Below are 22,872 nucleotides of genomic sequence, written 5' to 3' on the forward strand. Positions count from 1 at the left end.
TATCACACTGGGATTTTTTTTTTAAATGATGCATTTACCTATATGTTATTCCTATTATTAAAATGAGAGTGCTTGCATTCTAATGGCAAATAATGTGTACGATCTAATGAAACATCAATAAAAGGCTATTTTTTTCAGACTACCCAGACTTACAGCAGCCGTGTGCTGGATCTGTGGAAGAATTTCCACTATCTTTTGCTGTACAGATGTTACTTGACCATTTACTTCATTTCTCTGTTGCACTATATTTTCTGTTTCAAAGATGACTGATAACTCATCCAGTTGTGAATAGATGGTATGTAGAAGATTTTGCTTTTGTTCTGAATCTTCCAATGCCATCTAGAAAAAATAAAATAAAAACATCACCATGTTTGAGGCACTTAGATTGCCTGATTCACTGATGCACCTCAGCTCAGATACAAACCTCGTTGCATTCTCAAATACTTTGGCCTTTCAGCCCAAAACACACTAATGTTTCAAACTGTAAAGACTCTGTTTAAATGCAATAATGTAATCCTTGGATTAACAGGAGTCAGTGAAACTTTCATAGAATTTTGCATTCATATTTCCCCTATGGCAGATTACACCATCTATAATATAGAACAACCTACCATGGAAGGCTATAATACCACTAGTGATAAAATCCAAGGCACAGCAATGACATTCTGATGACTTTTTACATAAAAAGTCATGTCCTGAGAGCAAATGATTCTTCTGGGCTAAATTCATGCCTTCTCATGCCAAAACTCAGTCTCTGGAAAAATCATGGAGCAGGTCCTCAAGGAATCAATTTTGAAGCACTTAGAAGAGAGGAAAGTGATCAGGAACAGTCAGCATGGATTCCCCAAGGACAAGTCATGCCTGACTAACCTAATTGCCTTCTTTGATGAGATAACTGGCTCTGTGGATGAGGGGAAAGCAGTGGACGTGTTATTCGTTAACTTTAGCAAAGCTTTTGATACGGTCTCCCACAGTATTCTTGCTGGCAAGTTAAAGAAGTATGGGCTGGATGAATGGACTATAAGGTAGATAGCAAGCAGGCTAGATCATTGGGCTCAACAGGTCATGATCAATGGCTCCATGTCTAGTTGACAGCTGGTATCAAGCGGAGTGCCCCAAGGGTTGGTCCTGGGGCCGGTTTTGTTCAATATCTTCATTAATGATCTGGAGGATGGTGTGGATTGCACCCTCAGCAAGTTTGCAGATAACACTAACCTGGGAGGAGTGGTAGATACGCTAGAGGGTAGGGATAGGATACGGAGGGACCTAGACAAATTAGAGGATTGGGCCAAAACAAATCGGAAGAGGTTCAACGAGGACAAGTGCAGAATCCTGAACTTAGAACGGAAGAATCCCATGCACTGCTACAGACTAGAGACAGAGTGGCTAGGCAGCAGTTCTGCAGAAAAGGACCTAGGGGTTACAGTGGACGAGAAGCTGGATATGAGTCAACAGTGTGGCCTTGTTGCCAAGAAGGCTAACGGCATTTTGGGCTTTATAAGTAGGAGCATTGCCAGCAGATCGAGGGACGTGATCATTCCCCTCTATTCGGCATTGGTGAGGTCTCATCTGGAGTACTGTGTCCAGTTTTGGGCCCCACACTACAAGAAGGATGTGGAAAAATTGGAAAGAGTCCAGCGGAGGGCAACAAAAATGATTAGGGGGCTGGAGCACATGACTTATGAGGAGAGGCTGAGGGACCTGGGATTGTTTAGTCTGCAGAAGAGAAGAATGAGGGGGGATTTAATAGCTGCTTTCAACTACCTGAAAGGGGTTCAAAGAGGATGGATCTAGACTGTTCTCAGTGGTAGCAGATGACAGAACAAAGAGTAATGGTCTCAAGTTGCAGTATGGGAGATTTAGGTTGGATATTAGGAAAAACTTTTTCACTAGGAGGGTGTTGAAGCACTGGAATGGGTTACCTAGGGAGGTAGTGGAGTCTCCTTCCTTAGAAGTTTTTAAGGTCAGGCTTCATGAAGCCCTGGCTGGGAAGATTTAGTTGGGTATTGGTCTTGCTTTGAGCAGGGGGTTGGACTAGATGACCTCCTGAGGTCCCTTCCAACCCTGATATTCTATGAACTAAGATTTCACATACAGAAACCAGTCTTTCCACCATTCTGCCCATGGCGTCAAATTCCCTCTGATAATGTTACAAAAACCTGACACTTGAAATAACTTACCACAGTCCACTTTAAAGTGCATAAGGAAACTGATTTATGAATCACAATTCACCTCAAAATGCTTTAACAAATGCACAAGAACCAAACAACTGATCTACTAATTCTAGATCAATGCACTGCTTACTAAAAACAACAGCATGACTTGTAAAATCTGATAAACTGTAAAGCAGTGCAACAAATAGACAATGGGCAGGACACAAAGTTTATCATTTTCTGAGACAGATCTATCCTCCTATGGCTGCTGACATTTTTTATCACTGTGGTCATTTTTCACTGAAGTTCACTGAAGTTCAAATTTTCAGTGGACTTCCTATTTGTACCTAAAAATTTTGTTGGTGCAAAATCCATACCTACACGAGCAGGAGATACTTAGAATAAGCCACATAGTGTTTGTAATTTGGGCTCCGTGTACAGAAATTTTGTATATACACTTACTTGAAGGGCTTTGGCATGTTTACTCAGGGCTTTTGCAGAGTCAATTTCAGCCTCCACAGTTAACAAGCGATTGGTGGTTTCTATCCATAACTGCATGCTCTTCAAGAGTTCCTCATATTCCTCCATCTTACTAGTGGCCTATAAAAAAATACTTATAAACGTATGTTCTGTAACACCGGAAGTTAACATCCCTTATAAATGAAAGACTAGTTATATTTATTAGTAAGTTCTGAACTATGTGGTATTATTCTGCTCAAATCAGGGTTGGCACATTTGACTGAGAAAACAGAAAATCTGAATTTAATCCCCAGCTCTGCCACACTTTGTGTGTGATCTTGGGCAAGCCACTTAATTTACCTCAGCTCTATCTTTAAAATGAGAATAGTACTCTGGCTGTCGTGAGAATAAATCCATTAAGAAGTGTGAGGACCATATCGTATTTATACAGAGAGAAATCCCTAACTGTGAATGATGGAAGGCCTAATTCTCCACTGGCATCCACTAAGGACTTACATCAACAGAGTTTGGCCTGATTAGCTGAATGACTTTTTAGCTACATTCTGGAAAAAAAACACATTTAAGGGGGAAAATTAAAGAACACTCAATATATTTTTGTAGAGTTTGGTGAAATTAACCTGGCTATGAAATAAAGAAGGAGGATAAAATGATCAAAAAACACTTGAATGCTTTAGGAGCTTAATTCCCAGTTTTATAAGTGATTTAGGCACTTAGGCCAAGATCTTCAAAAGTATTTAAGCATTTAACTCACATTAAAAGCAGTGGGAGTTAGGCACCTAAATACCTTTGAGAATGTGGGCTTAGGAAGCCTAAGTCCCACTGAGACTGCAATGAGACTGAGGCTAGATCTACACTGGGGGTGGAGGGCGCAGGGGAAATCGACCTAAGATACACAATTTAAGCTACGCGAATAGCGTAGCTGAAGTCGGCGTATCTTAGGTCGATTTACCTGGTCGTGAAGACGGCGGCGAGTCGACCGCTGCCGCTCCCCCGTCGACTCTGCTTCCGCCTCTCGCTGCAGTGGAGATCCGGAGTCGACGGCAGAATGATCGGGGATCAAAGATGCGATAAATCGATCCCCTATAGATCGATCGCTAGACGTACCCTTAGGCTCCTATGCCATGCAGGCCCTTTTGAATTTTAACCATAGTCTCTACTTTAATGTCTGATCCTTTATTAAACCAAACACTTGTAGCTTTGCCTTTACCTTGTTTAAGAGTGTGGTTCTGCGCTCAGCATGTTGTGAGACCTGCTGGTACTGCTGCAAAGGAATCATTAAGCTGTCCATCCATTCTTGTGCGTGACATGGATCCTTTTCTGCTATATCCTGCACTTCTGAGTCAAGTTCATTCAGTTTGTAATGCCAAAGATCTAGCACATCCCAGATTGTCTGCATATGAGAATATGGTAAAAAAAAAAACATTAAGGTGAGACCTAATTCTGACAGGATACATATCTAATTTAATGTTTCCTGTGTGGGGCATGTGAGTTTTGAATTTGCAAAGGTTCATGAACTCATATGACTAGTACAGAATGTTCTGTATCTACCCTGGGTCACTCATGCCTAAGGCAAATGAGAAAAAAAATCTTTTGCTGTGAGCTGAAAGGTTTTGAAAGTATTCATCAAGTAGATGCTTCTGCGTATGCAGGCAAACACAACAGAAGGTCCCTTGACAGTCTCCTAAATCAGATTCAGTAACTGGACCCGCAGTCTTCAGACTCAGAAAAGGGACTTTTGAGACATTACCTTTTGAATTTCCTTGGCTTTTGCAATGTTTTCACTCTTGTGTTGTAACATCTTTTCAACAGCTTGCAGGCCATTGTTAATATTCTCTACTTTTTGATTCATCGCATAATGAGGAGAGCTCTGCAAGATTTTGGTACTAACCTGTCATAGTAAAGGGAAAAGTTATGCAGGTAACAAAGATCTGTTTCTTTATTCATAATGTCTCACAAAAAGTTTCAGAATTATTTGTATTACTTCCTTGACAAGTCACATAAGAATGTAAAGGCAGAATTAGATTTGCTGTGAGAAGCAACAGTAATATGGTGTTGAGTTCATGGGTCATTCAATAGTTTCATCCCACTAAAATGACAGGTGGAACACAGCATTAAATACAAATCAATAGAATATAGTACAATATTGGGTCACGTCTGCTGGTTTCTGTTCTGGCCAGCAATGTAAGAGATAAAACCTGTACTAGGGAAAGGACACACTCCAGCTCCTCACTCTGAAAAATCAAAACTGAACTATTATCTGCCAGCTGATAGCACTGTTTTGCCTGAGAAATAAATATCAAGGTTTTACACATTTCCACTATATTAATGCTCAGATTCACTACAAAAATAAATAACTTTAAGGCCCCAAAACCATCAAGTGCAGAATCTCTCTCAGCAGAACTCCTCAGGAACAAGAAACAGGGATATTGAGTACCATGATTTTTGTGTAAGTTGTGATAAAATTTTCAAAATTGCCTAACTGATTTAGGAACCTAAGCCCAATTTTTTTAAAGGGACTTCGTTTAGGACTAGTCTGCACACAAAAATTGTACTACATTAATTATACCACTGTAGTTAAAGCAGTACACCGTCCTTAGTATGGATGCAGTTATACTGGTATAAAGATGCTTATACTAACCAGCACAGTTTACAGGAGTATAATTTATACCGGTATAACAGCATCTTCACTGGGGGGTGTATTGGTATAGCTATTACAGTAAAAAAATCATGCTCCTATTTTAAAATACCTATACTGATACATTTCAGACCTTGGGCTTCCAAATGCCTTAGTCACTTCTGAAAACGGGACTGAGACTCCTTAATCACTGGGGAGCATGAAAGCAGTGTGCACCAGAGAGGATACATTTTGTTCTTTTTCACCCCTTTTATTAGAATCAGTAAAAATGATTAAACAATATAAACAACAATAATTCTATGCTTCTAGGTTAGAATTTTATCTCAAACTTAATAGACCAGTCTGATTCTCTTTTTCTTCTTGTTTCACACCCTGCAGTCCCTCTTAAAACTTTGACGGCTTTGCTCTAGAAAAATAGATGATATTTTATGTATTATGCATGTATTGTACTTCGGGAATACTGAAAATACTGAGACAATGTTAGTTATCTACATTAACTGGCAAGTTTTTAGGGCGCCACAGTGCTCCAGGGGTTGCTATAAAGAATTATGGCACTAATAATACCCTGCCATGTGTGCAGCTCTGTTTATAAAAGTATTTGTTGAACTTCTTGATGGCTTTGAAATGCCCACAAAACAAAGACATATGTTTTGAACATCTCTTCTCATCCAGCTGTGTATGATACCATGATGAGGTTTCACACTTATTGGGAAACAGAGGATAAAAAACACTATTGGTCAAGTTTAAGAATAAGATTGAAGGGAAAGAGAACAGTGGTGTTCTGGAAGGTATAAAAGAATGTATATGCTTCTTAGCCTTACTGAATCTGCCATTTCTTCGTGTAGCTTAATTAAAATACATTTTATACCCTAATTTGTTGATTGCTATAATATTTTAAAAGGATACAGAGGTAACACATGCAATTTATCTGTAGTTTATACATTTGTACTAAGTGTGGAATGCAAGTAAAATTAGCATTTATACCAACTAACATTTTCAACTGACACTTATAGTTATGGCAATAATATAGCGTAAAAACATTCTAAATAAATAAATATGTGAATTTCACAAATTATTACCTTCTCTTCTAGGTCTTGTAATGTTTTCTTGCAGTCTTCCAACTGTGTTTCAATATCTGCAGGAACTATTGTATACATTTCTGAATACTTGATTCGTAGTTTCTCCATAATATCCTTAATAGTTTGATTATCTCTGTTAATTATACTCTGAATCTCCTAAAAACATTTCAGAGAGGTTTCAGCACTTATAAAACACCAAAAACTTAAACTCAGTAGGAACTAAATGAGTCTTCTACCATGATGTTGATTTAAATAAGTTGTTTTCACATTACAAAACCTGACTTGACAACCTATGCTAGCAGATTAAACCTGAGATATATTCACTGGTTTAGACAAATGATGCTTTTCAATCTGTAAGAATTAATTAAACTTGATACCACTCCATGTCAAACTATTGTTCCAGTAATACTTATTGACAGAAATAATATATGATTAAAACGTTAAAGTGCTTCTGTGATTTAATGTTCAGCTTTGTGACATTCCTGTTTCAATTACTCAATTTTTACTTTCAAAGAAGTTTTAACAGTTTAACATTATTCTAACAGCTATATTACTATAATAACAACACAAAGACTGCTAAAAGCAACAGCCTCGAAGCTGAAGTGTCTGTTTTCATGTAATTATGTAGAACTGCAGAGCAGAGCTCCTTTCAAAACAGTGTGTTCCAGTTCCATTGAGGAATGTAGGTTTTGTGAGACAAAAGAAACCTGAACAACTGTCTACAGCCTGTGGCCTAGAAACAAAAGCTGAACGAAGTCCTCTCACAGAAAGAAGGAAGAAGAAACTTGTTTGTTAGGCTTTCTAAAATGTCAGGTTGCAAAATTTCTTGTTTTTACAGTTACTTTCCCCTACTCTCTGCCATTTTTGTGAGGTGTCAAATGTTAAGTAAGTTATTGGGCAAAGTGATAAATTCCTATTATGCACTGAGAACTTTTTATTTTACTGTTAGACTATGGGGTGATGATTTTTATAAAGTTTAACCATTCCCCATTAAATCCTAACCTCCATTTGGGAATCCTGTCCCACACCTAAGTACCATGCAGAGAAACACGGTATCAATGGATGAAATTACCAGTAAGTTTTCTTTCCCATTTTACTGTGACAACTGGGTCCAACTGTAAAGAACATAAAGCATCTGTACACCAAATACACCACAAAGAAGCTTACTGTAACAGTACCACAATTAAGGATGTGCCAGTATTTATGGGCTCCCAAATAACCAGCATTTAAAAGAAAACAACTCTCTGACCTGCAGTAAGCAGAAAATATCCCTTTGTAAAATGGACTTCCATATCAGTATATAAATACAAACGTGCAGTTAATACTTTTTAGCTGCAAAATTGTGGTCCATAAAAGCTTCCCAATTTTGTCCTAAAGAACTAGATAATAATGATGATTATTATTGTTTGTATTACTCTAGCACCTAAGAGTACTAATCATGGACCAGGGCTCCACAGTGCTAGGTGCTGTACAAACAGAAGAAAAAGATGGTCCATACCCCAAGGGGCTACATAACATTACCTCACTATCTGCAGCTTTATCCTACACGGGTGCTACTTTAAAACACGGCCAACTGCCTTAAATAGATAAATAAGCACTGCAGTTCATTTTTGTCAGTATTTCATAGACTAGAATCATAGAAATGTAGGTCTTGAAGTCCCTCCCCCTGCATTGAAGCAGGTTTAAGAAACCTAATTGCAGTAGCCAAGGTGTTTCTTATATTAAATATAGGAAAGAGAATATTGCACATATTATTCTTATATATATTTATTTTAAGTGAAATTGGGGGATTTTTCAGTACTCTCAGTAGAAGGAACACTGCTAATACTGAGGTTATGTTATTTAGTCAACTAAGGAAACTGACTTTTTTTTTTTTAAAGGGCATTGCTGATTCTTTTGCCCTCCAATTCCTGGCAGTGGTATTGGGAGTACTGTCTACATTGCTTCATTTTGCCAGGGGCATCCCTCCCGGTCAGTTTTCCACCCCTCATTCAGCTACAGCAAGCACAATGTAAGGAGTACAGCAGGAATTTAGAGGTGGAAATGGTAGCCTTTTGCTCTTGGATACTATAAAAACCTCACTGAAATAGCAGCATTGACCTGCAAGTACTTACCGAGTGAAAAACAATTCTTACAGACAAGTTTGAAAGATTTCATAACAGTAATGCTAGCTCATGAACTCCCTAGATATGTATTTGCGTATTCCACATTGCGTTAACTCCCAAAGAAATCACCAAGTACATTATCACCATTCTCATATGTTCGTATGTTATTCCCTGCCCTCAACCCTTCGTCATCTTGTCTCTTCCAGACTGTAAATTCTATGGGGCAGGGATTGTCACTCTGTGTTTGTACTGCACCCAGCACAACTGAGCCCCAGTCTTCACTGGGGCCTTCAGGGTCTACCATAAATAAATGTATATTATAATATTAATCGTCAATAACAATAATTAATCCACATAAGGGAGTTTGTGAAAGAAAACTACAGTTTAAATAAGCCACTCATGCAAGGTTAACAACAAATACATTTAAATGATATAAAGGTTTTAGAAAATGTGTTAAAACCCAGCTGTAAATCTAAGGGCTTGTCATGCACTAACTCTGTGTAGACAAGCTGGGGTGTAAATCTACAGCGCAGTAGCTTGCCGCACACAAAGTCACCAAGTGGACCCTGCTGCTGTGCACTAAAAACTTTGTGATGCATTTTGATCTACTGCTGTTTGAAGTGGATTACGTTTGAAACAACAGGAGGTCAAAGTGCACTGCAGAACTTTTAGTGCACAACAGCAAGGTTCATATGGCCAGTTAATGTGTGGCACGCTACAGCACTGTAGATTTGCACCCCAGCTTGCCATGCACGATCTCTCGCTGTATTATTTAAAAAATAAAAAAAGAGGACACTCCACGGGCCCTAGCCCCGCCCCTTTCCCACCCCGGCCCCGCCCCAACACCGCTCTTTCCCCGCCCCTTCCCTAAAGTCCCCGCCCTAACTCCCCCTCCTCCCTCCCAGCCACGCGAAAAGGGCTGCCCGAGCGCTACCGGCTTTACGGTTTGCCGGGCAGTCTCCAGACCCTGCGCCCCCGACCGGCGCGTCCCCAGCACAGCTGGAGCCCGGGAGGGGGAGCGCCCAGCCGGGGGCGCAGGGTCTGGAGGCTGCCCGGCAAACCATGAAGCCGGTAGCACTCGGGCTTCGGGCAGCCCCTATGCCTCCGGACCCTGCGCCCCCGGCCGGGCACTTCTCCTCCCCGGCTCCAGCTGCTCTGCTCCGGCGGCACAGGGTCCGGAGGCACGGGGGCTGCCCGAAGTCGGTAGCGCTGGCTCGGGCAGCTTGGCTCTTAAACATAGCCGAAGTCTGAGTCCGGGGAGGAGCAGAGCAGCCGTGGGAGAGGAAGTGCCCGGCCGGTATTTTTCCCGGACATGTTCGGCTTTTTGGCAATTCCCCCCGGACGGGGGTTTGATTGCCGAAAAGCCGGACATGTCCGGGAAAAAACGGACGTATGGTAACCCTAAGACTCTGTATAGACATGCCCTAAAACTGAAGGAGGTTGTGGTCCTGATAATGATCTCACTTACAAACATTTTACACCAGTGTAATCCATTGACTTCAGTGGAGCTACTGCCAAAATACACTGCAAGAGATCAGAATCAGCCCCTTCGAAGATATCCTTGGGCAGGATGGGAGGAATGAGAAGATGCATATAAGCTGAGCAGCCATTTCTAAGTGAGACAGGATTGGCTGAGTCCCTCCTTAGGGTCAGAACAGGCCTCTGTAGCTGTGGCACATGATCAGGTCACAAAGCTCTAGCTGGTTCCAAGCCACGTACTTTGTAGAGCCAAGGATTTGGTCCGCATCCCACTGTGCTTATATATTTTGCCACGGATTTCAGTGGGAGCAGGCTCCAGCCCCCTGTGTGAAATTTAGTATCTAAAAGCAGAGACCAGCTACATACAATGTGACAGTCTTGTACTCACCTCCAACCGTGCTGCCTTTTCAGTAGAGTCTTGTGACTCTCCATCACCCAACAAAAATGAGGCCTTTTGTAACGAACTCCTCACAGCATTTATTTCTTCATTAATCTTGTCTCTTTCCTGAATCTCAGACTGCACAGATTTTTTATGTTTTTGAGCCTTTTGAGATAGCCTTAAAAAAAAGAAGATTTGCATTGGGAAAACATTAATTATTAGTCTCAATATTCATTAGAAAGTGAAATATTCCAAAGAGTATTCTGCAAAATTAAATGCTGATATTTAAAAATATACATTTAGAACCAAATCTGTGCCTTAAAATGCATGTCTATATTTTGGCATGCTTACTTTTTGGTACTTAAGTCACTTTTGACTTCACACTCTAAGTTTCTTTACATATGAATCTTCCGATAAAAGTAAATATAGTATGTTTAGTCAAGCAAATTGGGTAGGTCAGCCATCTAACTGTCCAATTTAGGCTTGACATAGAGCTTTCACACTTACAGCTGAGGTGTAGAGACACAGGCATTGAAAAGTAAGTGCACAAAGATTTAGACATCAAAGAGCAAGCATGAAGAAACACAAAAGTGTACAATTTTGCTCACAGCTTTGGTAACCGGGTTGAGATCCCTTTGAAAATCTGGTACATGATGCAGTAATGAAGTGATAAAGATAAAAATCTGTACACAAATACACAGACGGAGGCTGATTTTCACAGGTGCTGACACCTGCAACATCCCTTCCAGTTACTGGGAGCTGCAAGTCCTCAATACCTCTAAAATTCAAGATTTTACATCCTTCACATAATTTTAGCCCATATTTGAAGTCCATTAAACTTTTTGAAACATTTTCTTAGTACGAAGAAAATGCAAGTGAACCAAGTAAAACATTCTGCTATTAAGTAGTTCTGTGTAAGATGTTTTTGCAGTGTAGTTTCTTGCACGTACTTTTTACATCGATCTTGCATTGCATGTATCTCGTATCGAATGGGAACGTCTGCTTTTCTCTCAGTGCTTTCAGGCACATTCAGAATGCTTCTTATACGATGAAGTAGTAAAAGCAATAACAGTTGCTCTCTGTCCATGTTTTCCTCATAACAGTCCACATAGTCTAGCAATTCTAAAAGTGCATCTGTGGAGGCCTTCTCTTTCTCTTTAGGACTTTCCGGTAGTTCTTCCTGAAGATTATCTAGAATTATTGCTTGCCGTTCCACCTAAATAAAGAATACAAGTATGAGATAAAGTGCACTTTCTTCAGCATTTCACATTATATTATGTCCTTGACATGCATATCAAACTCACACTAACAGCAATGGGAGCTCAGTGTGTGGACTGAGAGCTCAGGGCTTGATCCTGCAGGGTTCTGAGCACTTTAGTTCTGATCCAACAAAGCATATAAGCACATGCATAGTTCAAACCCAATGAGTAGCCCGACTGAATTCAGCAGTTCAGTCTATAAATGTTTACATAAGAAAAGGTAATAGATAATGGGACAGTCAGATGGTGTAAACTTCAGGGGAGCTATACTGATTTTCACCAGCCAAAGATTTGGCCCCGTAATCTTCTTTAAGCATCCTGTTTTGTTATGTTTGTTCCCAAAATATTCTACAACCCGTTAAGCCACTTACTTCTTCATTGACAAATTTCCATTCCTGTTTTAGCTCCTCGCAGTTAATCTCCCATTCTTTTGCAGCCTCGAGCAAACCAAGCCACTTTCCCCACAGTGCGGACACCATCCTGACCAGCGTGCAGTCACTTCCTTTGCACACCATGCTCAGGTCTCTCGAGTCCCATCTCAACATCATTAGATCCTCTTCAGCCGAAAGAAGGTTAGAGACCAAAACCTTGATACAAATAATAAACAGAACAATATTGTATATCAGGATATCTAATAAAACAATTCCTTACATGATTAGTCTTCTGGGATAAATAACAGATACTTTGTTGTCTGATGTCTAGATACTAAACCGATAGCCAATTTTATATCAGATAACATAAGGCAGACCAGGATAAACCAGACAAACAGAGAGAACTGGGCAAGAGTTTGGAATATATAACAGTGGAAACAGAATTTGCTTATACAATATCTACTATAGAGCACCAGCCTAACCACTTTTTACTTTATCCTCATAGTAGCATGGTGATAGCCACCTGGCTAAGGTTCAACATCTCTAACTTCCCCAAAAAGAAACCAATCCACTTCAGATGTCATATGCCACATCTCATTTTGAGTAAAGTTTTTCTGGAAGTTTTAAAAAAGCTCAAAAAGAGAATGTTAACATTATTGGGTGAAATCTTGGCTCCATTTAAGACAATGGCAAAACTTCCACTGATCTTCATGGGGCTAGGATTTCACCCCCAGCATTTAAGAAGGTTCCTTATACACCTCTACCCCGATATAATGTGGCCCGATATAACACAAATTCGGATATAACGTGGTAAAGCAGCGCTCCGGGGGGGGGTGGGGCTGCGCACTCTGGTAGATCAAAGCAAGTTCGATATAATGCGGTTTTGCCTATAACACGGTAAGATTTTTTGGCTCCCGAGGACAGCGTTATATTGAGGTAGAGGTGTATTTGACTTTTTGAACATTCTCCTTTTTTTGGGATCTTTGTTTTGTTAGTCCTGCAGAGAAATGCCTTTTACCAGGAATGAAGGGTAGGGGGTTGTTTTTATTTTCTGGGGGATTTTTTTCACAGGAGGAGTAATTATTGGGGAATTACAGATATAAAATATAAAAAGCCTGTGATGGGGTGTACAATACAACAGTAGGCCAGAAAAGGATTAAACTAGGGATTTTTTAACCCAGCAATGTGAACAGGAGGCCAGGCCTTAGGGAAGTAGGAGGGAAGAAACAGTGATCTCTCTCCCTCTCCTCCCATTCCAAGGAGAAAACAAGGTCAAGGATCTTCTGGGTCTAGGCCCCAATCAAGAAGCATGGAGGAACTTGTGCTAAAAATAATACATTTGCATGGATACAAAAGTATCTGAAACACAGATAAAGTTTATTTGGTAAACATTATGATATATACATCATATATGGCCCGTTTAAACCTAACCTCAGGAAAACATAGGCCTATTAACTCCACTTCTACTCTTTGTGTTTCAAGACCTAATGAGTCTGTTTGGATCATTGTTTTGTACAGGGGTTTGTAGCTACTTCAGAGACACGCTTACCTTGCTTTGTTCCAAGTGCTCCAGAGCTTCCTTATAAGACCTTGGAATTTGGGACAAAGATTGTCCAAGAATCTTTTCCAGTTCATTAAGATTAGCACATACCTTCTCTTTGATTTTTGTGTAGCTTTTGTATTTTTCAAAGCACCTATGAAACACAATTAGCAAACTATTCAAACTTTACCATAATTCCTCCTTGCCTCAGTTTTAATGCACAGTGTAATATTAATGTAACAAACAGCTCTGAACAAATATATCTTTTAAAGCAATACTTGCCGAATATTTTAGGTTTAATATCAGAGATACCTCAAAAATTGAGGTATACAATGGCCTCCAGATACCAATTATTTTTTTTTCTTTTACCCACCACCCTATTGCAAAGAAATAATTTATATGAACATCTACATACACAATTGGTGTGTGTGTAGGACCTGAAGACTTTCGTGCTCTCCTGTTGCTCAGCCGGGAAGCAGCCCAAAAGAAGAAGAATTCAACAAGTCCTGTTCCCAGAGTTGCTTTTCACATTATTATTGACATAATCAAAGACATTAGATCACAAGCAAAGAATTAAACAAACAAAAAAAGCAAAAAGATAAAATGAGCTTTCGGTACACGTATCTGAGGGCCGGGAACAGAAGACACTGTGTTTTGCATGTTGATTTTGCCTTGACTATCTCCAGTTACACCTCTACCCCAATATAACGCAACCCGATATAACACGAATTCGGATATAATGCAGTAAAGCAGTGCTCCAGGGGGGCGGGACTGTGCACTCCAGCGGATCAAAGCAAGTTTGATATAATGCGGTTTCACCTATAACGCAGTAAGATTTTTTTGGCTCCTGAGGACAGCGTTATATCAGGGTAGAGGTGTACTAGAATGGCCTGTGAAAGGGGCATGTTAGGCTAACTGCTGTACCAGAGGCAAAGCCTCGGATTATGGAGATGCTCTGTCTCCCTGTTTGATCCCTGCACCAGACTCAGTGCTGGCTGGTATACTAATTTTAATATATTCAAAGCAAATGCTTTATACATTAATTTCAATATGCCTCATCTAGAGTAATTTTCACACATTAGAATAGCATCTGGGAACAGCATGTATTTGCACGTTTTTATTAAACTATAAGGATCCATCACAGTAAAAACGAGATTCCACATTTACTGTCAATCATCTTCCTTGTATCATTGCGTACATAGATCACTTAAACCTACCTCTGCATATCAGTTCTCTTTCTTTGTGCCTTCTCCCTTAGTATTGAATTCTTAGTGACTAGCTCACTTAAAGTATTTTTCAGTTGTGATTTGGCACTTGGTTTAATTATGTTTTCCAGTTTGGAGATCAGATCCTCTATGTCTGCCTTTGCAGACTCAAATTCTTCTTGTTTCCAATGTAGAATTTGGCAGGACTCTTCTAGGCTACCAAGATCAACTTTTGCTGAGAGAATTCTGCCTTCATATTCAGTGAGGAGATCCACAGCCCTTTGGACAGCTTTGGTATAAAGTTTAACATTCTCATGAGCTTCATCTATGGCATTCTGAAAGCATTTAAGAGACAAAATGATCAATCAAGAAAAACTGCAGGACACAATGGATTGCAAAACGGCCATTTCAGAGAAATGACATGAGTCGGCCTGGCAGGTGATGCTCTCAGAGGCCACTGGGGGTATGTCTACGCGGGGATAAAAAAACCACCGCTGGCCTGGGTCAGCTGACTTGGACTCACAGGACTCAGGCGCCAGAGCTGAAAAATTGCTGTGTAGACGTTCAGGCTTGGGATGGAGCCCAAGCTCTGTGACTCTGCGAGGATGGAGGGCCCTAGAACTCATGCTCTAGCCTGAGCCCAAACATCTACACAGCAATTTTTAGCCCCATGAGCCCAAGTCAGCTGACCCAGACCAGCCGGGGGCATGCCACAGGGCTTTTATCCCAGTGTAGACGTACCATGGGACAGAGTCAGGAAGCATGGTAAGTACACAACACTTTCGCGCCAGCAAGTCATAGCAGAGTGTTGCAATCTTAGAATGACTGATCACACTCACAGTCGCAAGATGAGGGCTGAAATTTCAGCTGTTGCCAAAGTACTGTGGGGTGGGGGCGGTAGGGAGCAGGGCTTTGTTAATGGAAACTGCATTCCTGACTAAGGAGTGGATGAAAGCCCTAGAGCCCTCATACAGACTTGGGAAGGTGAGGATACCTGTGCATATTACCCTTAGTAATGTCCATAAAGCAAAAGAAAGCCCACATGTGTATACTCAGGGCTGCTCTCATCTACCCAAAGGGGCCATAATCCATTCCCAGACTGCACTTTTCTGTGACCTCTCCCAATCCCTTCCACACACTCAAATATATGTGGCTGGGGATTCCCCCAAGCCAGGGAAATGACAAGCAGGGTGGATATGGCAGCTTTCTGCTCCCTGTATGCCACTGGAATGGCGCAAAAGAAGTGCAACAGGCCAGAGAATCTGGCACTGTTTGATTATAATAAGTTTAACACAAATAATTTCTTCGTTCATTGGCATCATGATCTAAAAAGTCACCAATAATCCAACCACTCCTAAGACGGCTATGAAGGTTTCAATCTTAATCAGTGACTTGATTTAATAGAGTATCTACAAGTCATGAAAATATTAACACTGTAGTGAGGATACCCCTGGACAGATAATCAAGACTTACAAAAGGATGTACAATCTTATTTACTCTTACTAAAGATACTTACTACACGGGAAGCAATATCTGTCTTCAGCTGTATTTCAAGATCTTCCAGTTCATCTAATTTTGCTTCTATACCAGCAATAAAATAAGATTTTTCTTCTTGCTTTTCTTTCTCTTTACCCATTAGATCTTCCAGGGCACAAAATTCTGCTTGCACCGTGTCTCGCATTGCTTCACAATGTATCTTTTCATACTGAATTTTTTTCATTTCCAAGTCTACCAGAAGAGGCTGCTGAAACTCAGATTTAATCTTCTTTATGGTATGTAATGTGCATTCCAATTTGCTCTGGAAATCTTGTTTATTTACATACTCTGCCTGAAGATCCACTATCATGTTTTGGAAAAATTGATGCAACTCATCAATATCTTCCTCCAGTCTCTTTATTTGCTGTGACTTAGCCTCTTTGAGTGATACATCAAAGACTTCATTTATATTTAATTGATTTACTGCCTCCTGGATTAAGTACCTGATTTGTTGAACTCTGCGGCACAAAATTTGTGCTGATATAAAATTGGTTTCTGTGGAAGAGCCAGGGCTATTTGTTAGTATGTCAGCTTCATTCTTTATACTGGATGTCATGGCCTGGATTTCATTTAGCAATGCTTGATGCCTGTCATATTCTATAACAAAGTTGTCAAAGCATTTAATCTTCCCTTCAAGTTTATTTTTAATCTCAAGAAATAGATTTTGCAATTCATCATGGTGTGAAGTGTCCCAATTTAGCCTTATAAAGTCAAATATTTCCTTGTACTTCGTTATTTGTATCAAACTAGATTGAACAGCTAAGGTTCTCTCTTTAAGCACATTGAGTTTATCCTTAACTTCTTGTTTTACACTTAATATTTCCTCTCTCTCCAGTTTCAATACATCACACCATAGTTCATTAAGCTCCTGATGCAATGAAGTTATTCTTTCAGAGAGATCTGTGTAGACAGCTATCTTTTTTTCCACTGTATGGCATTTATTCTGGATTAACTTCTGTACTTTCCTAGCTCTATTCCTAAGGCATCTTAATTGGTCAGTTAGAAATAATTGTTCGAATATGTTTAGCTCCCCATGTGAGTGCTCACTCTCTTGGAGATGTGATGAGATGAGACCTTCCATCTTCTGTATTTCCTTTGAAAGCTCCTTTAAAATGACATGTAAATTGCCTAGCTCAGAGCACGTGATTGTTTGATTTATGTCAGGAATGGTCAGTGTCTCAGCACTTCGAAGCTGGCTGTGAACTCTTTCTATGTCTGCAATAAGCCTCTGCCTTTTTTCCAGTTGGAATTCTAGCTGTTGTAATCTTTGAGCTGATTTTAAAACAAGCACCTGGTATGAATTCTGTAATTCTTGTAACAGGGCGCTCAGGTCAGTAACTTCCTCTGGATTCAAATCAGGAATGATACATTGGGTCTCATCAGCCAGTGACACAATAGTAGACTCTTTGTCTATAGCTGCACTGTTCACAGCCTTGCAATTTCTGATCTGTATTTTAATATCATCTGGGAAAAGTGCTGCCTTCTGATCAAGAGAAAACAATGAATCTTTGACCCATGATATATTCTCTTTCATCCTTCTCATGATTTCGTATTTCTTGGGATCACAGCTAAGGATCTGAACATCCTCCTGAGGAGTTTGGTGCTCCAAAACTTCCAACTGATTCTGCAAATCATTTATTGAATTTTCCAAAGTTTTCTTTTCTTCCTCACTCCAAATCCTTTTTATCTGCAGCTCAGTGCTTCTTTTTAACAAAGAAACACTGTGTTTAATGGCTTGTAGCTCTGAGGTCCAAAATACTGGACAATTGGTTTTTTGTCCATCTGGGGAACTCAACCCAGCTTGTAAGTGCTGCTGGTGCTCTATCAACTTTTGAATGTCCTGTGCTTTGTTCATGAGAAGGTTAAATTCGTCAATTTCTGACACAAGTTGATAATGTTTCTTTTGCACTGATTGCTCTATGTGTTCCCACCATCGCTCAAGTTGTTTCACTTGGCTTTCTGTTAATTCCTTATCTATGCACGTCAGATACCTAGATAAATTATCTTGTTCAGTTTTCAGCTTGTTTAAAGTGTCTCTCTCCTTCTGTACTGAATCCATACATTTTTTAATTTTCTCCAGAACTGTGTTGCTCATAGGGCCCCTGTCAATAAAATTATCAAGATTTAAAACAATCTTCCAGAATTAGAATTAGAAGAATTAGACACGTTTTTAAATGATAATTTTGTTGTATACCCACCAACCAGAAAATTATTCACTCAGAAAAGTAATCAATATGCATTTTCATTTTTTTAAATTTTCTTACCCTGGTAAATTATACTTTTTACAGTATACAGTTATTTCCCATGTAATCCCAGGAAGAGTTGACTAACCTTTCCAATTACTGCAATAACAATAACTTCCAGTGTATGAACTGCATAGGAATAATATTCACTAACGTAATGCGTGCAGTTCTTTAGAAGAGTTATCTTGTAGCACACTTTCAAAGCTAAACGAAAAGTAAACTTCAATAACAATATTAAATCAGTTGTGGGTAAATTAACACTGTTGTATAGTAACTTCCAATGTAAAAATAAATGTAAAAGTTTGGAATCAATTATAGGATTCCTATTTATTGAGGCTGAATCAATCTATTTGATTAAATCAATAAGACTTTTGCTCCTAAGACTGCTTCTGAAAATCCTACCTTAAATCCATTTAATAGTTTATATTTTAATTCAATTCTGGGCAACCACTTAAACATAAACAAATAATTCCATAAGTAATTTTTAAATTGTTTTCAAATAAACTGGCTCATTATTATGATTTATAGGTTAGTTCCATACCTTGAAGGCTAATTTGAAAAACATACTAAATATGAAAGTGTACTGGTTATCTTTGGCTTAGTACTGGCAGATTTAGAATCCTAGAATATCAGGGTTGGAAGGGACCTCAGGAGGTCATCTAGTCCAACCTCCTACTCAAAGCAGGACCAATTCCCAGACAGATTTTTGCCTCCAATCCCTAAATGGCCCCCTCCAGGATTGAACTCACAACCCTGGGTTTAGCAGGCCAATACTCAAATCTTCTGACTACAGAAAATAACACTGTCCCTATCAGTTAAAGTTCATTTGCAGAATATGAAAATATTTCAATAAACAGCAAATGGGTACCTGATCTTCTTAATGTGTCAGATTTTTTTTAAATAATACCTTTTACCTCCTATTTTTGTCATTTGTTAACAAAGAAAGATGGTGATCTATTTTGTATCTGCCATGACTTTGGAAAAAATATTTTAATAATACAGCACTTAGATAGTAAGTTTTGCAGGGTAGGGACCATCTGTTTGTTATGTGTCTATAAAGCATGTAACTCAATGAGGCTAGGATCTCTAGATGCTAGCATAGCAAAAAGTAATAAATAATAATAATAGTTTTCATAGCCATTGTTACGGAAGTGCTCTAGATGCAATGTAATGTTATTACCAATATACTAATTGGTTTGGACTAAACCAATTTTTTGCTCTGTCCTTATATAACTTATATAACAGGGAGGGATAGCTCAGCGGTTTGAGCATTGGTCTGCTAAACCCAGGATTGTGAGCTCAATCCTTGAGGGGGCCACTTAAGGATCTGGGGCAAAATCAGGACTTGGTCCTGCTAGTGAAGGCAGGGGGCTGGACTCGATGACCTTTCAGGGTCCCTTCCAGTTCTATTAGATAGATAAGTAACTTCAGTTAAATCGATACAGTGCCATATTCAGATTTCAGTTATACCAGTGCATACCTAGAGTAACTTCATTTAGGTTGATTTACATCAGTTACACTGATGTAATAGAGATCCAAGTGTGGTCCCCATAGAGTAAACTAAAAAAGTTCCTTGTACTTACATTTTTATGTTTTCTTTTTCTGTTGATAAACTTTTCATTGAAGACTGAACAGCAGACAGATTTTCCTGATAATCATTAACTAGATGATAATGGTGCTGCTTAACCTTCTTAATGCCTTCCAATTCTTGAAGCAACCTGTCCCAGCAAGAAACCATATATTCTGTGCTTTGCAGGTTTGATGTGCTCATTTCTGTTGTGTTGGGTGACAACTCTTGCCTCAGAGACAAAGCTGTGGCTCTCTGTTTTTCCAGTTCAGTGTATAAATTCTACAGTCACATCCACAAACAGTGAAAAAAGAAAGAGAATTAAAGAGAGTTTTCACCATTTTTACTTCCTACTGTCTTTACAAAATATGGTTAAAATTGCAGATTTGTGTACACATGAACACACATGCATGCTCAGTTACATGTGAGCATACACACAGATGCACATAGGCACATGCATGTACATACACACATAACCACACATATACGTACAATTGCACATCAGCAGACAAGTATAAAACAGGTATATTTGCATGCAAAGACAAACATTTACAGATATATAGTTTATGCAGAAGGATTTACACAAACTATGTTTTCACACGGTTGATCATAGAATCATAGAAATGTGGGGCTAGAAGGGACCTTGAGAGGTCATCAAATCCAGCCTATTGCACTGAGGGAGGACCAAGTAGACCTAGACCATCTCTGACAGATGTTTGTCCAATGGTTTATTAAAAACCTCCAACGGAGATTCCACAACTTCCATTGGAAGCCCATGCCAGAACTTAACTACCCATACAGTTAGAAATTTTTTCCTAATATCTAGTTTAAATTGCCCTTGCTGCAGATTAAGCCCATTATTTTTTGTGGATATGGATAACAATTAATCACTGAACTCTATAAAATAGCTCTTAATATATTTGAAGACTGTTATCAGGGCTTTTCTCAAGACTCAATGTGCCCAGTTTTTTCAACCTTTCCTCTTAGGTCAGGTTTTCTCAACCTTTCATAATTTTTGTTGCTCTCCACTGGACTCTCTCCAATTTGTCCATGTCCTTCCTAAATTGTGGCACCCAGAATTGGACACAGCATTGCAGCTCAGGCCTTGCAAAGTGCCGAGTAGAGCCGGACAATTACTTCCCATGTCTTACATACAACACTCTTATTAATACACCCCAGAATTATTTTAGCCTTTTTCGCAACTCCACCAGGTTGTTGGCTTATAGTCAATTTGTGATCCACTATAAACCCCAGGTCCTTTTCAGCGCTATTACTGCCTAGCAAGTTATTCCTCATTTTGTAGTTGTGCATTTGATTTTTCCTTCCTAAGGGAAGTACTTTGAACTTGCCTTTACTGAATTTCATCTTGCTGATTTCAGACCAAGTCTCGAATTTGTCCAGGTTGTTTTGAATTCTAATCCTGTCCTCCAAAATGCTAGCAACACGCCCCAGCTTGGTGTCACCTGCAAATTTTATAAGTATACTCTCCACTCCATTATCTAAATTATTAATGAAAATATTTAATAGTTCTGGACCCTTGACTGACCCCTGCGAAACCCCACTAGATACACATGCCAAGTTTGACAGCAAACCATTGATAACTACTCTTTGAGTACAGTCTTTCATCCAGTTGGGCACCCACTTTATAGTAATTTCATCTAGATCACATTTCCCTAGTTTGCTTACAAGGATGTCATGTGGGACTGTGTCATCAGTCCAATGTAGAATGAGACTATATGCAACAGTTTAATAGTTTTGTGATTAGCTATATTATACCACATTGAATAAACTCAGCTATGTAATTAGTGAGGGAATGAGTTTGCTGGTTCCATACCTCTATCTCTTTTAGTTGCTCATTTACTAACACAACATCCAATTCTGCAGTTTGATTTTTCAGCTCAGCAACCTTTTGTTCCTCCCCAATATATTCAGCATTTCCTTGGGCTTCAGGAAGAAGCTGTTTCTGGAAAACCATTTCCACATTTGAACCCTGGAATGTAAAACAGAATTTTTCATTCTGCAATATACATAACAATGAAGGATCTCTACTTTTATTGTTTCTACTTAGCCCCATGTGTTCCAGCTATGCCCAAATCCTGCCACTCTTTCCTCCACGGCATCTCTACAACCCATTCTTTTCTTTCTGTCCCTGCAGCTAAAATTCTCATACAGACCCTTGTCCTCGCCTGCCTAGATTATCTCAGCCTGCTCTTCTATGGTCTCCCAGGTCATTCACTAATACAGTTCATACAAGTGCTAAGATGTTGCCCATCATTCTGATGATGTCATCACCACTTTGAATTCCTCCTCAGCTTACCCTCCTCCATTGCCTCTTCTTCAGGCTATTTATCATGGTCTTTAAAGTCCTGCTTAACTCTCTCCCACCCAACTCATCTGCTCTTGTTTCACTTTGCTCCCAAACCCCCTTTGTTTAGCAGTGATGCCAGCCTCAGCACATCATTTGTTTCCTTTGTCATAACCATCTCCATGCTCCCCATACATGGAGTGCCCTTTCTTGACCATTTGCAAGATCACTATCCTCTCCATGAGCTGACATGGGACGTTTGAGGAGTATTTGTGAATAGTCTATATATTGCGGTTGATAGGGAGGTTGGCCTTGTGCTTAAGGCACTGGACAGGGAAAGGGGTTTAATTCATGGTGCTGTCACCAACTCCTTGTATGACCTTGGGCAAATCACTTAAATCTCTCTGTGCCTCAATTCCCCATTCGTAAAATGGAGCTAATACTACTTCCCTTCCCCAACCCTTTATTTAGATTGCAAGCTCTTCAGGGCAGGGACTGTCTCTGACTAGAAGTATGTACAGAACCTAGCACAATGG

The 22,872-nt window shown here is 39.6% G+C and overlaps 1 protein-coding gene across 8 annotated transcripts in view; it reads right to left on the bottom strand.

Annotated features, from left to right (window-relative positions):
* Nucleotides 1-22,872, bottom strand: part of SYNE2 (spectrin repeat containing nuclear envelope protein 2) — a 262,085-nt gene that overhangs the window by 129,427 nt on the left and 109,786 nt on the right. For all 8 annotated transcript variants that reach the window (XM_054026012.1, XM_054026015.1, XM_054026014.1 and 5 more), the window contains 13 exons: nt 21,866-22,021; nt 20,048-20,313; nt 16,202-18,323; nt 14,698-15,020; nt 13,490-13,634; nt 11,941-12,156; nt 11,261-11,526; nt 10,320-10,488; nt 6,348-6,503; nt 4,381-4,521; nt 3,841-4,023; nt 2,616-2,753; nt 154-339 (listed from right to left, as the gene is read on the bottom strand). In XM_054026012.1, the coding sequence (XP_053881987.1) occupies nt 154-339; nt 2,616-2,753; nt 3,841-4,023; nt 4,381-4,521; nt 6,348-6,503; nt 10,320-10,488; nt 11,261-11,526; nt 11,941-12,156; nt 13,490-13,634; nt 14,698-15,020; nt 16,202-18,323; nt 20,048-20,313; nt 21,866-22,021 (4,467 nt within the window). The remainder of the gene's footprint in view (nt 1-153; nt 340-2,615; nt 2,754-3,840; nt 4,024-4,380; nt 4,522-6,347; nt 6,504-10,319; nt 10,489-11,260; nt 11,527-11,940; nt 12,157-13,489; nt 13,635-14,697; nt 15,021-16,201; nt 18,324-20,047; nt 20,314-21,865; nt 22,022-22,872) is intronic.

This window comes from Malaclemys terrapin, chromosome 4, assembly GCF_027887155.1.
Source record: "Malaclemys terrapin pileata isolate rMalTer1 chromosome 4, rMalTer1.hap1, whole genome shotgun sequence".
Lineage (NCBI taxonomy): Eukaryota > Metazoa > Chordata > Testudines > Emydidae > Malaclemys > Malaclemys terrapin.